This window comes from Chrysemys picta, chromosome 18 (assembly GCF_011386835.1).
Source record: "Chrysemys picta bellii isolate R12L10 chromosome 18, ASM1138683v2, whole genome shotgun sequence".
Taxonomy (NCBI): Eukaryota; Metazoa; Chordata; order Testudines; family Emydidae; genus Chrysemys; species Chrysemys picta.
The window spans coordinates 12,476,074-12,494,204 of NC_088808.1; the positions used below are offsets into that span (position 1 = coordinate 12,476,074).

General features: G+C 45.5%; 1 protein-coding gene and 1 long non-coding RNA gene across 4 annotated transcripts in view; one reads left to right on the forward strand and one right to left on the reverse strand.

The window, feature by feature from the left end:
- Window positions 1-18,131, forward strand: part of LOC101953340 (collagen alpha-1(XXVII) chain) — a 258,835-nt gene that overhangs the window by 13,462 nt on the left and 227,242 nt on the right. The window contains exon 2 of one of the 2 annotated variants that reach the window (XM_065572707.1): window positions 7,137-7,234. Coding sequence is in view for 1 of the 2 variants with exons in the window: in XM_065572704.1 (XP_065428776.1) it covers window positions 17,947-17,999 (53 nt within the window). In the remaining variant the exon portion in view is untranslated. Of the gene's footprint in view, window positions 1-7,136; window positions 7,235-17,561; window positions 18,000-18,131 lie in introns of those variants that run through there. The other variant, XM_065572704.1, reaches the window with a different exon arrangement.
- Window positions 1-18,131, reverse strand: part of LOC112059919 (uncharacterized) — a 30,413-nt gene that overhangs the window by 11,305 nt on the left and 977 nt on the right. For both annotated transcript variants that reach the window (XR_010593739.1, XR_006175378.2), the window contains exon 2: window positions 16,324-16,480. This is a non-coding gene — a long non-coding RNA (uncharacterized LOC112059919). The remainder of the gene's footprint in view (window positions 1-16,323; window positions 16,481-18,131) is intronic.

Consider the following 18,131-nt stretch of genomic DNA (forward strand, 5'->3'; position numbering starts at 1 on the left):
TTTGAGATTGCATTCATAATTGTAAAATACTTTGAGATCCTATGAGGAAAGGTGCATTAGAAATACCTGCCAAGTGTTGTTTGTAATAACAATCTATTCATCATGTGGTTGGTGGTGACTGGCGAGTTGTTGCGGCAAAAGGAGGGAGTAGTGGGAGGGTGAGCTGAGAACTACTTTCCCCCACAACATTAGTTAGCTCCTTGACTTAGTCTGACCATGGGGAGCGCTGTGGATAATATAGCGGAGAGAACAGTGTGTCTCCTCATCTGCCTTACTGCACAGGACAGGTACACTTAGGGTTACCATATTTCAGCGAGCAAAAAAGAGGACGGGAGGAGCCCCGCCCTAGCCCCGCCCCTGCCCCTCCCACTTCCCGCCCCCCCCGACCTCCCAACCCTCCCCCCGTTCCTTGTCCCCTGACTACCCCCTCCTGGGACCCCTGCCCCTAACTGCCCCCCAGGACTATCTAAGCCTCCCTGCCTCTTGTCCCCTGACTGCCCCAACCTTTATCCACACCCCCACCCCCAGACAGACCCCTGGGACTCCCATGCCCCATCCAACCACTCCCCACCCACTGACAGCCCCCCCCCAGAACTCCCAACCCATCTAAACCCCTCTGCTCCCTGTCCCCTGACTGCTCCGATCCCTCTCCGCACTCCTGCCCCCTGACAGCCCCCCCCAGAACTCCCAACCCATCTAAACCCCTCTGCTCCCTGTCCCCTGACTGCTCCGATCCCTCTCTCCACTCCTGCCCCCTGACAGCTCCCCCCCAGAACTCCCAGCCCCCTACCCCCCCCCCCGCTCCTTGTCCCCTAACTGCCCCCTCCTAAGACCCCCCCCAACTGCCCCCCAGGACCCTACCCCCTACCTGTACCCTGACTGCCCAAAACTTTCTCCACTCCCCCCAAAAAGCCCCCCCCCGTTTCTTGACCTCCACCTCCAGAACCTTCCTGCCCCCTGACCTCCTTACCCTGCTGCTCAGAACAGAGTGTTGGGCTCTGTGCAGCCGAGCCGGACACGTGGCTGAGCTCCCCAGCACAACAAAACCCGGTCTGGCCCTGCACAACAAAACCCGGTCTGGCCCTGCACAGTGTTGCCGGACTGGGCTGCAAGGCAGCTGCTGGCTCAGAATGCAGGGCGGATCCGGCTCCTCTACAGCTGCTCCTGAGTCCAGCCCGGGACTTCCCTGCAGCCCTCCCAGCCACTCTCTGCTAATCCCGGACATTGTGAGTGCTTTACAAATTCCTCCCGGACGCTATTTTTAGCACACAAAAGGAGGACATGTCCGGGGAAATCCGGACGTATGGTAACCCTAGGTACACTGATATGAATATTAAGAAAATATTAATGTTTATGCAAGGTTTTGGAGATGGAAAGTGTTAAGTATTATCACTTATTTATTCAATCAAGTTAGTTAATGCAAGACTTTTACAAAGAATGCAGATCTGAGCTACACACTAATTTAAAAAGTGCAGTTGAAATAGTTCAAAGAAAGGTAACTATAGTGATGCAATGAGAAGAGACTAGTGGAACTATTCCTTTCATCTTAAAACAACCACCACCACCTTAAGGAGTTAACATAACGGATCCCTAGAAGTAACTCCACTGAAACAATATAAGAGAAAAAAATAACTGTTTAGGCTGGATTTAATATGGGAGCTGAAGCTGACAAAGGATAAATTAGCTTAGACACAAAGAAAATCTTGAGGATGATGAAGTCAGTTTGCCAATGGAAACGTTTGTCTGATGATGCGCTAGTGAGATGCTCTATATGATGAGAGATGATCTCAGAGTTAAATCAGTTTAGTGGAAGAAACATTTGGTATCACTGTCTCTAGTTATTTTGGGGTACAAATCTCAAGCCTCGTCCACAATATATTTAAATCAATTACAAGACTCCCATTGACTTCAATGGGCGTTGGAAGAACAGTAGTGGAGAAAACAGACTTAAAAGCTGTTGATTTGGTCCCTATACTTGCCACCCTGTAATGATGCCACTGAAAATGACATCTGCGCAGCTAAATATTAAAAATATCTAAGGGCCAAATTCTGAACCCAGTTACACCAATGTAAATCTGAAGCAAACTCCACTGAAGGTAACTTCATTTACACCCCTGTAACTGTGAGTGGAGTTGGGACCCTAGTACTTACTCTTCATATGGAGTATTGGAATTTTTTTCATCCTATTATGAAACTGTGCATGGGAACGTCTGCTCACAGTAACGAGAAGTGTGAGGACGCTTCCCCAGTGGAACTGGGATCATTTTAAAGCTGGACTTAACAAATAATAGGAAAACAAACACATTCAGTTTCCTAACATTTTATTTTTGTAATGTGCGCTGAAGTGGCCATGCTGTACAAGCACTTAAGCTCCTTTAAAAAAAAAAGAAGACATTATTATGGAACAATCACTCTTTGATATTTACAAATATTCAAAACTAAGCACCTATCTGAAAATGCTGGGCTGAATTTTCTGCCAGTGTAAATGGGTGAAACTCTTGAAATGGTGAAGTTATGTCAATTTATACCAAGAGGGAGGTGGACCCTCTAAGCCCCCCTGACATACGTTAACAAACAATATCAACTACACCCGGCAGCTAGTTCAGCAGCCCCTTTCCAACAGCCACAAGTAAAACACCCACAGCCCCCTTCTGGCTCAAGACTATAGATATCTTGAAGAAAGGGGATTGAAAGTCCCTTTGAGAAGGGATTTAATACAAGAGTAATAGTGACCCTATTATCTAAGGTTAAACACTGAGATACTTTGGAAAGAAAATTCATAAATAAAAGAATAGCTTCTTGTTCTATCCTTAACCAAATCGGAGAGCTCCTAATCATGACAGCAGACATCAAATTACTCCAGTTGGCTACTAGGTTTGACTTTTCAGTATTAGCTACTTCCAAGCATTAGCGAGTTGCATGGGATTTGGCTGAGCTAAACTACCTCTGTGGACATAGGAGAGGGGATCAGAGAAGCTAATGCTATGATTAGTTGCTTAAATTAGAGGGTTTATGATTCATACAGAACAGACATGCCCTGGAGACTAGATATGGGGAAATAAAGACCTACAAAGCAATTTGTCATAAGCAGGTAAAAAGCAAATCCCTTACTGAAAGATCTTTTCTTTAATGGAACTGCCTGCTAGGAGAAGTTGCATTTTGCAGTGGGTGTATACTGGTTTAAAAAAAAAAAAAAAGTATTCAATTCAGAGCTTGATCCAAAGCCCATTGAAGTTAATGATAGCCTTTCCATGACTCTGGTGGGCTTTGGATTAGATATCTACATTGGGAGAGCAACAGCAACACTGATAAATTGGTTTAGACTACTGCTAGAATGTGAGCCACTTCCAATTCCTAAGTGTTCTGTCCAAATCTGAGAGGTGCCGAGTACACCTTGAGCTTTTAGTGGGAGTGGAAGGTATTCAGCACCTTACATGACGGGGCCTTTCTAAACAAATACAGTAAAAGGTCGACCACTGTACAATGTCCAGTGAACTTTTGTTCACTCTTGGAATCTCCTGCTGTGTGGTCACTGTCTGACGAATAGCATGCTATCCAATTATGTTTAAATTAAAAAAAAAAATCTTCCATAACATCAGTTTCAATCACTTCATTTTATTTCACTCTCCTCTGGGGAAGAAGGGATTCAGTTCACTGTTGGGTATATAAATATTGACTTAATTTTTTGGAATTGGAGGAAGAGAGACACAACCAGGTCTCTCATTAGTCCTAATCCACACTCCACACATCAGTAAATATTCAACTTCTGCAATGGACCCAGTTTGTAGAGCTTTACAAAATACTGTTGCCATTGTGGAGGGGTGGAGAGAGAGTGAGAGCACAGAAGTGAAGAGTTTGCTTGCTTCAAGAAAGAAGGCCTATTAGTCATGATGTAGATGTATAAATTTCCATATAACATAGTGGGCATTTCAGCACAGAATCCCAATAAGCCATAATATACTGTATTAATGTAAAGTGCCATACCAAAAAATTTAATATTAACCCTCAAATTCAACCATATGCATATGTAACTGGCTACTGTATTCCAGGAAATATGGTTGAATTTGAGGATTAATATTAATTTTTTTGGTATGGCATTTTATAGCCATATATAACTGAAAAATTCCTAATGAACGTCACATATGAAGTTGGGACTGGTTGGGAAATAAAGTCACACTTCTTCCTGTAAATGGGATGTAGGATTAGGATCTATTAGCAACTGCATAGGAAAATAAGACTCCTACAGTGCTCTTTATTTCAAGAACACAAAGATCTTGACACACAGGAGAGTTGCTATCGTTATCCCCATTTCATAGATGGGGAAACTGAGTCACAAAGGGGTGCTATAACTTGCCCAAGGTCACATAGTAGGTCAGTGCGGAGCTAGGATCTCCTGGCACCAAGGGTAATGTCCTAGCCATTGGACCACACTACTTCAAGACTGAGAAACCCTGTAGTTTGTCTGACACAACCGTTTAGAGCCAGTTTGATACCTAACTATTGACTGATATCTAATAACCATATCACTTTCTTTGAGTTGCATCAGGATCAGTAAAACACTTTGATGAGCAATCTGCTGTAATATTCTTACATACAATTATGCAAGGAAACAATGCCATAGCCGCAAATCTTAGTTTAGATTAAGTTAAAAATTGCCTTTTATGGCTGTTTGGGATCATAATGCTACTCTCCATCTGGTCTCAGCCTTGCTTCATTTCTGCTCAGGCATATTTTTTTACCTTAATTCCTTCTTAACTGTGGTCTGCCGTGTCATCTCAGAAATCATGGAACGACCTCTGGTTATACTTGTTACTGTCTTCTTGAAATTCAGACATGGCTACCTTTTGATGCTTTTGAGCAGTTCAGTAAGGCTCCAATCCAACACCCATTGAAGGTGGCGGGAGTCCTTCCATTGACTTCAGTGGACATTAGATCAAGCCACAGAATCTCACTGTAACCAAGATCTTGCACTAATCTCTGTGCTGGTGCAAACCCCATTGACTCCACTGCATGTGCACTGGTTGGCTGGCAGTCAGCATAATTACCTAGTTCTCTGCCTTTGCAGGCTGATTCTTCAGAGAGAATCTTGCAGTTTCCAATTCCAGTATCTCCGAAAGGACATAGCTGGGTTGGTCTCAACACCATACTTTTTTACAGCTAGAGTGATGGCCACTCTTTTGGCCAACATGCCAGGGACTGAACTAGGGATTTCCAGAACTAAAAAGCATGAGCTGCTAAAGCTTGAACTAAAGCTCTCTAGTTTGTGCTGTAACAATTCATATCCTCTGTGGATCAGGAACAAAGGGGCACCTGTAGCGCACGCTCACCAGTGGCTTACACTAGCAGCAAACTGTCTTTTCATAATCTTCGGATTTCGTTTTGATTAGGTGGTAAATTCTTCAAGGCAGGGACTCTCGTGTATTATGTGATTTACAGTACCGAGCACAATGGGTCCCAACCTGGTTATGGCATTTAGGCACTAACTCAGTATAAATGTTTAATCACCATTATTATTGTTCTCATCCACTTAAAACAAAAAACCATCATCAAACAAAATGTAAGATGATCAAAACTTAAATTACAGAATAGAGCACAGGGCTAATGTTAATAAAGACAAAGCTAGCAACTACTCTATTTCATAGCTACTCAGTAAGTTTTTGTTCTTCCATTTCTGCTGTAGTATTCCAAAGAGAGGGTTCTCAAATACATCTCTACCCCGATATAATGTTACCCAGTATAACACAAATTCGGATATAATGTGGTAAAGCAGTGCTCTGGGGGGGCTGCCCACTGCGGTGGATCAAAGCAAGTTCGATATAACGTGGTTTCACCTATAACACGGTAAGATTTTTTGGCTCCCGAAGACAGTGTTATACTGAGGTAGAGGTGTACATTAATTCTTGTGTTGCTTTTGTAAAACAAAGAACAAACAATGCTGCAAACAGGGAGACAATACATATAATTATATTGTGCTTTAATGTGATTAGGAGGATTTACATCTTATCTATCTTCTACAGTGGTGCTTTTAAAGCATTCAGCACATAACATAGTAGGAAGTGTAACCCCACTAGTCTCCCTTTACAATACAGAAATATATTTTGATCAGTGAGCCTGGGCTGATATTGTCTCTTCCAAAGAGAAGATCCAGAGTAACTTTGGAGGTCTCCAAAGGTGAGGTTGCTCTTGGGGCAGTACTGCTAGGGGCAGGGCCGGCTCCAGGCACCAGCCCAGCAAGCAGGTGCTTGGGGCGGCCAAGGGGAAGGGGCGGCACGTTGGCTGTTTGGTGGCAATTCGGAGACGGGTCCCTCTTTGAGGGAAGCACCTGCCACCGAATTACCGCCAAAGAAGAAAGCGGCACGGTGGAGCTGCCGCCGGAGTACAGCCGATCGCAATTACGATTGCGGCTTTTTATTTATTTATTTTTCCCGCCGCTTGGGTCGGCAAAAACCCTAGAGCCAGTCCTGGCTAGGGGGAGAACAGATGCTTGGTTTCTGTAGCAAAAGAGCATTTTACTTGAACAATAAAATCAGGACAGCGCTTGGTTATGTCTCCACCAACGCAAAGTGTCATGAGCCAACTCCAGTCATTTGACATACAGAGTCAAATGTCCCCGTTGGTATTTGCTCATATATTAGTGCATTGATCAAGCACAACTGCAGGACTAGGGAAGAAGAATGATTGCTTTGCATGAGCAGCAGTGTGGCATATTAAAGTTTATTTTATTAAGGGAGGGGAAAGTTGGCCATGGCTATCTTCTGTTCATTTCTAAAAGTGATGCAGGATCATCATAGTCTGCCAACTGCCAAAGAAGGGCAGGAAAGCCTAATGTAACATTATATTTGGAGGATGTTGCTGCTAACAGTGCCGCTCCCCAGTATTTCCCAATAGTGTAAGCCATTGGAAGAAGCCCAAGACCCATCTTAGAAACAGGTATCCAACCAAATGAGTCTAACGGAAAGGAATACTGCTGCAAGCAGACATTGTATCTGAGAGGTGACACCCCAAATAAAGACACTTAGGAACATCTAGGAACTGAGATATCTAGGGCCTGCCTACATGACATATCTAAGTGTACTAGTGTGCTGTGGTCTGGCATGGTTTGGGGTGTCTGTCTAACAATGTGATTCTTGTTACAGCCAGTTCATGACCCACGAAATTGCAATTCACCTCTTCTGCATAACAATAGAAGAATACAATAGAGGCCTGAGCAGCCACCTGCACTTCCATAAAAAAGGTAGGCTTGGATTTGTTTCACTGCACTGTGATTTATTTCATTCCATGGACAAGGCCTAGGTTAATAACTAACCATTATTCCAGCCTCCTGTCACGCTGTCCAGCCCAACGTGATGCGGTAACAGGAATGCACACACAATCCATCCTTGCAGGGCATGGCATCTCAGCAGCAGTGGTCAAAGAACAATGGCTTTTATTGGTCCAGCAACAAATTTAAAACATTTCACATCAAATGGCTGCATGAGTTCAAACATGTCACCACTAGTCTACTGTATCGCCAAGCAAACCGGAAGGCACAAAATGGGGTGGAATTTATAAAAATGGCCGCTGAGGAAGAAAACCCTCCACCAGACAGTAGCTGTGATCCATACATGGCAGCTCCTGTACCATAAAGCTTGTTCCTGATGAACTATTAATGAGAGACATACTAGTAGCACATAACAGTTCCTTGAATCACTAGAGGAGCCCAACAGTGATGCCTGGCATAAAAATAGAATTTCACAAATACAACAAAAGAAATGTTTTGTTCTTAATTCTGCAGCAAATACAGGTCCCTGAATAATATGATGTCACGACTGAAATTGGAAAAGAAGGAAGGAACAAGAGAGATCTTCCTTAGAGCATTTAAGTATCCGCTAAAATTTGACCCAGGACCCAAATTCTGCCCTCACTCAAACCTTGATCCTCTAATGAGCTGAGCACAGGTAGAGCCCCCAGTAACTTCAGCAGTGCTCTGCACATGTGCAGGGGTCTGCTTGTGCATGGTTCATTGCAGGGTACTGGGCATGGGTGGATAAATTGGGGAAGGATTTGGTCCCGGTTCTGTACAAAGAACTGACTGGAACTGGTAACCTATGGAAGACACAATCAGTACAGGAAGTTGAGGCTGAATGGGAAAGCCACAAAGAAACTGAGTGGTACTGCAAAGAGAACTGGTAACACACTCAAGTGCAACATAGGAACAATGTGCCAGATTCACTGCTTACATAAGCTGCATTGACTTCAATGGAGATGCACCTATTTACTCCCGCAGCAAACAGGGCCCTACATCCTCACTCCTATGTCATCAGAAAGTAAAGGAGCAACTGAATCATTCCCTCATCCACCAGCTAAAAGTTTTGAGTTATAGATGTTGGGGCCTGACTGTCCCATCAGTTGTGGGAAAACAACTCATGATGAAGTTAATGTTCAACTGACAGGGTAATTGGGTCCTTAATATGTAATAGACCAATATTTGGAGAGCAAGGGTGGGTGTCTGAAAGTGAGGCATGTAATTGCAAAGATTAGACTTGCTGTTCCTTTAGAGCTGGAACAAACTGTTACAAAAAGCACCAGAAATTACTGCTGCAAAGAGAAACGCAGACCATTCTGGCTCCTGTTACGAATAAAGGATGAAACAAAGGATGGTGCTTACATATCACTCCCTGGGGTGATTATCTCACCTTTATAGACTATGCTAAGCCATAGATACAGGATGCCCTGGGCCAAGCTGTGCCCCGTGCAAATCCAGTTGACTTCAGTGGCCTGTGGCGTGTATCAGACCAACAAAAGGAGGTGAGATGGGATAAAGAGCCTTTCACCTCTAGGTCAGTGATTCACATCCAGCCCAGGATGGCAGAGATCTAAATTAGTTTCCCTGCTGATAAGTTTGGTGGTTTATGTGAAATTGAGCCCCATGGGTATCAAAGCCCACTGAGCAGATGCAGGATCAGGGCCTAAATGAGCCACCCTGGAGACTAAGGTTTTTATAATTTCCAAGCAGGTACTGCGTGGACATGGCAAGCTTCATCCCATACCAGTGTACTATACTAGTGATCTAGAGGGACGATCTATAGCACTGAGAGGAGAGTTCAGTTTCCATGGCTCATTTCAGTCTTCGTCTCCTTTGGTCTTGCAGAGACTGCTTAACCTCCATGGTGGTAGCTTTTTATGATGTAGACTAGAATAATTTCAATGTCATCTAAGCCACCAAAAAACTTAAAGTCAACAGAGAAACAAATTTAGATGTCTACCAACCTGGGCTGGATTTGAATCATCAACCAAGAGGAGGTAAAAGGCTCTGCATTCCAGCTCACCACCTTTTGTGGTCTGATACATGCCACAGGCCTTTCCTGTGCCTCAGATTTCAGGCTGCTTACGCCCTTTGCCTGGTCTTGTTGCAACTTTAAATCTGAATAAGGCACTTAGATAAATTAGATCTAAACATATCTGTGAATTTTGGGGTCAGTAAGTGATTCAAGATGCCTTTCAGAACTTGTACTAAGATGACTGGCTCAGGTAAAAATGCACTGTGACTCAATGAGAATGTCATTAGGACCAAGCCAAACTGGAGGAAGGCAAGTCCAGGTTAGCTTCTGGAATTCAACTTTTGCTTGAAGTCAGATACTGTCAGTTGTATAGCACAGCTGTAATGCACACTTTCCTGTCACTCCTGGGCTTTTTCTCACTTGGTCTACATGAAAAGCAAGGCTGTGAAACGATTTTAATAAAAGCCTTGATGCTTAACCAGATTCCAAGTTATGGATCCAAAGGACAGATGGGTTTGGATTCTCCTGGAAGCCAACTAAATATGGAGAAATATTTTAAATGCTATATGTATTCAACCAGTAATGATTATATACTGGTTTTTTTAAGGCATATTTTCTGCAAGGTTAAAATCTCTTGTATAAAACATAATCCTTATGGATAAATCCTTAGATTATTTAAATAGATTTTTAAAAATCCAGTGCACTTTTCACTATTTTGGTGTGTGTATGTGGTTTTTGGTGGTGGTTGTTTCTTCATTTCTCAGTTTGGCTAAGTAATGAACCTAGAACAGAGCCTGTGTGAGAACGGTAAACTTCAGTTTTGTTTTTGTTGAGTTTTGGTTTCTCATGCAATGCCACTATGCTGATGGATCTGAATTAGCAATACCTGCATTATTTTAACTTTTTTGTAATGACTTCCATTGAAATTTGGTTTAAAAAAAATCTGAAGTTATTTCTAGTCGTACTGTTTTGCAGCTTCTCCCTTTATGAAGAAAGTCTAAATTCTGAATCTCTGTTTCGTTGGCAGTAGGTATTGCTGATATGGTACTGGGGCTTATTTTATCTAAGGCCTTGGCTACACTGGCGCTGTACAGCGCTGCAACTTGCTGCGCTCAGGGGTGTGAAAAAACACCCTCTTGAGCGCAGCGAGTACAGCGCTGTAAAGCACCAGTGTAATCAGAGCCTGCAGCGCTGCACGCTCGCTTGCAGCGCTGCAAGCTATTCCCCTCAGAGAAGTGGAGTACATACAGCGCTGCTGATGGCGCGACTACACTCGTGCTTCACAGCGCTGCCGCTACCGATCTCCTGTTAATGTCCCACCATTAGCTTAAGTGGACCCATTGTTCAATACCTTAATGTTTCTTTTCCTGTCAACTTTATCTCAACATTCCTCATTCCTGCTTAAAGGAACATACAGCATTTCTTTAATCCATTCTACTTTTACAATATAATTCATTCTACTTTCACAATCCCTCCTTTTGGTCAATGACCAGCAATTACTGGGTTCCACATATTAACTGTTCTTTGTCTTTTTGTTCATCCGCAATATTTAAAAGCATCATATTAGCACTCTGGTTTGGGGTAGCTACCTGTGTGGCATGTCTTGCACAATTTTGGATACAACGGGAGATTAACTGAAAACATAAATCCCAAAAATTATTAGGATTTCAAACAGGATAGTCAGGGCTCCCTGAAACAACCAACTTCCTATGCCAGAGAAATTGAACAGGTTACTTAACCATTTCCATAAAGAACTCAGCTCTTTATGGGGAAGATATGCAATCTGTTTATACACACAACGTTCTTTTCCAATGAGAGCACAGGTCCTTCCTTTGGCCACCAGCACTATGTCCAATGCCTGATGGTTTTGGAGGGCCATTTGTCGGACCGCCCCTGTTTCTTTGGCCACGGCTCTTAAACTTTCTCCGGTTTTATTTGCCATTATTTTAACTACTGCTTGTAACCTCAGGAGCCTTTTTGCATGGTGTATTACTCCCCCAAGTGGGATAAAGGAACTGCCAATGGCCTCTTTCTTCTTTTTCGCCTGAAATTACGGAGGCGTTCTCGTGGGAAGGACTCTAGCACTCGGAATTGTGGGAAGAGTTGGGCAGGATAAAAGATACCTGACCAGTTAGCTGGTAACACAGTATAAGCTTTGGTCCCACAAACCCAATGATGGCCTATTAAGGCCGGGAAGGGTCGGTTGCACTTATTTGTTATATAGGTGCCTGCAAAGGAGGAGTAATATCCCCCAAAGGGCACATGGTAATTCTCCTTACGAGGAGTGATGTTATTTGCATGGCATTGAAAGACTGTATTGTCCTCACTAAGGTTACTGTAGGGGGAAAGTGAGATTGATTTTTCTGTTTTATCCCAGGTTGAGAAAAAGTTCATATTCCCATACCCGGCCCGCCACTTTTTAGTTTTGTTCAAATAATCCCATACACCATTGGCCACAATATGCTGAAGGCAACTGCTTTTTCCCAGATCCAGCCCTGTCCCATTACACACCCAACACCAATGACCTTTTCCCTCCACCACACTTAGGATATATCCAGACTACCCGCCGAATCAGTGGGTAGTAATCGATCTATCGGGGATTGATATATCGCGTCTCGTCTAGACACGATATATCGATCCCCGAATGCGCTCCCGTCGATTCTGGAACTCCACCAGGGCAAGCAGCGGTAGCGGAGTCGACGGGGGAGCCACAGCCATCGATCCCGCGCCGTGAGGACCCGAGGTAAGTCGAAATAAGATATGTCGACTTCAGCTACACTATTACCATAGCTGAAGTTGCGTATCTTACATTGACCCCTCTCCCCCAGTGTAGACCAGCCCTTATCCATTTAGATACATTTATTTCCATCGCTTCCCAAGTGTCATTGCTGTTCCATGTTTTGTTAAACGGACGAGGTCCTCCAGTGAGGTCTGGGGAATTGAGTGGGATTGCCAGGACAGGAACACCAGCTTGAGAGTGGGCTGGGATGTGGCTGCAGACCCAGCAATTAGAGATATTAAGGTTCTGAGCTATTCACACTTGTTGCTGAATAAAAGAATTGTCATCGTGGACTCCCCAGACCTTGAGACACCAGCAGCCAAGGAACAGGCGCCACCAGAGGCGCATGTTGGAGGCAAGGCCCTTCTGGTTCTGACAACCTCAACTGAGGGAACCGCAGTCACGGTTTTGCGTCCACCAGGCAGCGAGCGCTAGGCTCGCTACTGCTTCCTTTTTTTTTTTTTTTTTTGACCTTGCTTTAGGTCGTAGTCTGCTTCTGGCAACCCTTACGAGAGCGTAGATTGTAAGGTATTCCAGGCTGTTTCTCTACGTCTTCTTCTGGAGTCAAAATTGTCTCTGCGTGGTCCTGAGGTGATGATGGGTTCGCTGGGGGTGGTGCCTTTTTACACTGTGAAGCATATATCCAGGCTGCGATGCCAGATAGTTTAACAACCGTCTGGGTAGTGAGCGGTACCAGATGAGGACCCTTCCACCGGGGCTTCAAAGCGTGTTTTCGATGATGGTGCCGTACGTAGACCCAATCACCTGGCTTGAGGTCATGGCAAGCGTCAGAGGTGGGTTCCGTCGGCCAGGCCGCTCGAACCGTGAATGGAAGTGACTTACGGCTTGCATTAATCCCTTGCAATATTGAAGGCGCGTACTGTGAGTCAAGTTTAAGTCTGGGACTGGAGTAATGGTAGCCATAGCTTGCATAGGGCGTTCCATAACTATTTCAAAAGGACTCAATTTATGCCTTTGGGATGGAGTGGATTGCATTTCCATAAGGGCCCATGGTAAAGCTGCTGGCCAGCTTAACCCTGTAGAGTTACAAATTTTAGCAAGCTTATTTTTAAGTACACCATTTTGTCTATCAACTGCACCTGCGCTCTGTGGGTGGTAGGGACAGTGCAACAGGTGTGTGTGATATGTAATATACGATCCAGGTGTTCAACAAGTTGAACAAAATGTGTACCCCGGTCACTGGACAGAGTGGCAGGAATTCCCTTGGTAGGCATAATATGATTTAACAAACATTTGACAACAGACAGTGAGTCAGCCTTGTGACAAGGAAAGGCTTCAATCCAACTAGAAAATAAACATACCATAACCAAAATAAATTCATATTGTTGACACTTAGGCATTTGTACAAAATCAAGTTGCCAATGCAAGAATGGTGCTTGGGGTAGGCCCCGGAACCCCTGAGCCACTTTTACAGGTTTACCAATATTGTGGCTTTGACAAGTGGTACAGGCGGCACAGTGGTGGGCTGCAAAAGAGCTGAAATGGGTCTCCTGCCTTAGTTACAGCAGAGACCATCCCCTCCTTTCCAACAAGTGAAACACCGTGTAGTAGGGCGGCCAGAGACGTGTAGAGTGAAAAGGGGGCCACAAAGGCGCCGGTAGGTGAACGCCAAAGGGAATCAGGATGTAGAGAGCAAACTTGGGCAACCCAAAAGTCTTTTTCAGCTTCTGGGGCAGAGTCTTGGAGCAGGGTGAGGTTAGTGAGGGACTGCGGTGGTATAGAAACAGAAAGGGAACCTAGAAACGCATCTGGGGAAGGTTTTATGGCAGCAGCATGTTTAGCAGAGGCGTCAGCAAATGTGTTACCCTTAGCAACATCAGTATCCGCCGTCGAATGGGCACTTAACAATAGCTAGGGCAGACGGAAGTAAAACTGCATACAGGAGAGCAGCGATGTAGGGGCCATTTTTGATAGGGGTGCCAGCGGAAGTAAGGAAATCCCGAGCTTGCCAGAGGGTGCCAAAATTATGTACAACCCCAAAAGCATAGCGGGAGTCAGTGTAAATGGTGGCGGAGCATCCCTCCGCCAAAAAGCAGGCACGGGTGAGGGCAACTAATTCGGCAACTTGCGCTGAGGTCACAGAAGGTAAAGGCGCAACTTCTAGGGTTTTAGAGAGTGACGCCACAGCGTATCCTGCAAGGAGACGACCTTAGTTGCCTTGAAAACAGGAACCATTAGTAAACAAAACCAGGTCAGAGTTAGGGAGCAGGACATTAGAAAGGTCTGAGCGCAGGACAGTGACAGCAGAAACAGTTGCAAGGCAGTCGTGGGGTTTACCATTATCAGACAAAGGAAGGAGAGTGGCAGGGTTTAACTGAGAATAACGCTTCATGGTGATATACGAAGCCGATAGCAGTAAAAGTTTGTACCTGGTAAGGCGGGCGGAGGAGAGGTGGGCTGTGTTACGTTGTAGCAGAAGAGTTTCCACAGAGTGAGGGACCATGAGGGTAAGAGGAGAGTGGAGGACAAGGGATTTAGACATTTTGACTAGGCGTGCCGTGGCAGCCACAGCACGCAGGCAGGGGGGCAAGCCTTGGGCAACAGGGTTCAAAGAGGCAGAGAAATAAGCCACTGGGCGGTTTTTGTCTTTGTGCATCTGAGTGAGAACTCCAAGTGCACACCCAGATTGCTTGTGGCAGAAAAGGGTAAAAGGCTTAGAATAGTCAGGCAGCCCTAAAGCGGGGGCAGAAGCCAAACCCTGTTTGAGGGAAACAAAGGCAGAGTCGGCCTCAAGGGGCCACGGCATGGGGTCAGGCACAAAGAATTGAGTGAGTTCCTGGAGAGGTTTTGCAAGTGAGGCATATTGGGGATCTATTGCCTGCAAAATCCAGCTATGCCCAAAAACTTCTGGACCTGGCGTGGGGAGCGGGGTCGGGGAAAGCCAAGGATAGCTTGGACGTGGGCGGGAGAAAGTGTACAGGAACCCTGGGAGAGGAGAAAGCCAAGGTATGTGACAGGCTTGACAGAGCTGTAGCTTAGAGCGAGAAGCCTTGTGACCCTTGTTTGCTGAGGCAGTAAGGAGCACTAAAGAATCAGTTTCTGAGGCAGATAATGAAGGGGAACAGAGGAGTAGATTATCTACATATTGGACTTGTGTGGACCCGGACGGGAAAAAAAGGTCAGCGAGGTCTTGGGCTAATGCTTGGGAAAAGTAAGATGGGCTTTCAGTATACCCCTGAGGGAGTGTGGTCCATGTGTACTGTTGCCCCTTATAAGAAAAGGCAAAAAGATACTGGGAATCAGGGTGAACTGGGACAGAAAAGAAAGCAGAGCACAAATCAACAACAGTAAAATGAGTTGCACCTGGTGGGATAGAAGCCAGAATCGTTGCTGTGTTAGAGACAACAGGAAAGGCGGATATGACGATGCAGTTAATGGCTTGAAGATCCTGAACAAACTGCCACGATTTACCATTAGCTTTTTGAACTGGGAGGATAGGGGTGTTACAGGGGCTGGAGCAGGGGACAATAATGCCTTGTTCCCGCAGGGCGGTCACGACCGGAGCAATGCCAGCCTCTGCTTCAGGATTTAAAGGGTATTGAGACAGGCGAGGCAGGGGTTTGGAGGAGTCAACAGTAATGCAGACGGGGTCAGTATTTAAGCGGCCCACTTCAGATGGGTGGGTTGGCCACAGAGAAGATGGGACCTGCGAAATTAGGTGTTTAAGGGACCGGAGTGGAAAGGGAAGTTTTAGACAGCAGGGAGGCCACAGAATTACTCAGAGAGGACTGGGGGATTTGTAAGTAGTCACCATCTGGGGAACAGTAGATGGTACAGCCAAGTTTACGTAACAGATCCTAACAGTGGCCACTGAGTTTTGGGATTCTCCTGAGTTAACCTAGACCATTTTTCAAGAAATTTAAAGGAGTCCGGACCCTTCCTAAAATGCATAAAATGAGCCGGTGTTCCTTTAGGGAACTGTCCTGACTTAGACGTCTGGTTACCCATACAGGAGGACTTCACACACACGACTCGCACAAGAAGGAAATTCGGGTTCGTCAGAGCGATGCCCAGTGCAACACACAAAAGGAGCCCACAGGCTACTGCCTCAATCGCCCTTGCTTTCACACCAAGGGTTTTACCCAAGGCGCAGTGCGGCTGCGATTGTGCAGATTTCACTCATTCAGACCACGGAGACAGGAACCCCTTGGTCGGCCGATCCCTGGAAGGAAACGGCGCCCAGACTCAAACACTCCACAGGGAGGACGGATAGACACAGAGACAGGACAGTCCTCAGTCCGGACAAAACAGAGAAATAATTACCTGACCAGATTCCTGATGTCAGATCCCGGGATCTCTACCAGAACAGAGTGGGAACCAACAGGTTCGCTGGCGTAGACTTCACTGTGGTCGTGCACTTTTCCGTTCTGGCGGAGGACCGCTCGGGCCAAATGCCCCGGTGCCGGCTGCCACGGTCATCCTGCAAAAACGGTCAGGAATCACATGGCTCCAGCGAAGATGGTTGCCATCTCGATGGGACCTCCAAATTCTCAACGTCAGACTCAGGACTTACAATTTGTCAAACCACTCTGTTTATTAGCAAAAGCGCTTCTGCTAATACACCCAGATAATGTGAGTGCCATCCAAGGCCCAAACTACCTTTCTTTATACAGATAAAAAGGGTGTAAACTTAACAAGATGACAAAGGGAACAGAACTGATAAGTTTTACCTGGGGCTAGACACACACATCTTATTTCCTTATTAACTCTACCGATCTCCTGTTAATGTCCCACCATTAGCTTAAGTGGACCCATTGTTCAATACCTTAATGTTTCTTTTCCTGTCAACTTTATCTCAACATTCCTCATTCCTGCTTAAAGGAACATACAACATTTCTTTAATCCAGTCTACTTTTACAATATGATTCATTCTACTTTCACACCTCTAACGTGTGTGCCTTCAGTTTGGGTGCCCATGCCCAACTTGAGTTGCCTTGGGTCTGACATTCAGAGGGATCGAGCATCCACAGCTGCCACTGACTTCCATTGCAGTTTGGGATGCTCTTATAAATCAGGCTCAGCGGTCTCACATTGGAAACCCAAAACCGTTTAGTGTCTGATCTGGTGAGGTGCAGAGTGTCCTTGACTCCCATTCAGTGAAGAGCATCTTGCAGGACCTGGCTCTTGCATTGTAACCCTTATGGTGCAGGGGGTCATGTCTTCCTGTCTGCCTGGTGCAGTTCTAAACACTTGATAATAAATAGGTGTTTTATATTTAGTATTATTTTGTGTCCAGGTCTCTCTAGCTTCCCTGCTGCATCCCCTTATCCTTCCCTTCCCAGTCCTCCTCTGTCTCTCTCCCCTCTTAGTGTGTCCCCCGAACCTCATTCCCTTTTGGGAAGTCACTGTGTCCCTGAGTGATACTCTGTGTCCAGCCTTCCTCTGTGGGTTCCTTTGTATATTTCAGTGCAGTGTGGACCCTGCCCCCTGGAGGCTGGATCCTGGCTCATTAGCTGAATGTTTGCTGAAATCGGACACCTGGTGCACTTGAGCCAAAGCAGAGCCCCTGGCTGCAGCTATTTAAGAAGGACAAGGGCAGTCTTTTATAATTTCCACCTCTCTTCACATCCGAAGGCTTCCAAGCTCCATGTCCCTTCAAGGCCAGCGCCTGCTCCCAAACCATCCTCCTCACTGACCCAGAGCAGCATCCATGAGCCACCAAAAGAGAAGCAGCCCTGGGAAAATCGGTCTGCAAAAATCCTGGGACAGGATTATCTGTTGAACTTGGGGGAACAGGAACTTGCCAGGAAGGTTTGGACCTGTCAAGGCCAATGACCCAAGGAGGCGCTTGATGCTGTCTGGCCCTGAGCTTAGGAGTCATGGTGTGATTTAAAGGGGAAAAAATCAGAATTTTTTTTTTTAAGTTGCTGGGACAAATGAATACAAATGAATTTAGGGGCTGGAAGGAGAGATTGCACAGCCTCTCACCTTACCACAAAGTAAGTGTCAAAGACAGAAAAGCAAAGGAGGGGGGAGAAGATTTGAAGAGGGGAGTGGATCAGGGAAAGGGGACAATAATCCAATAAGCTGGTAAACTGAGGCTTGGGGAATCAGAGCAGAAAACAGCTTCT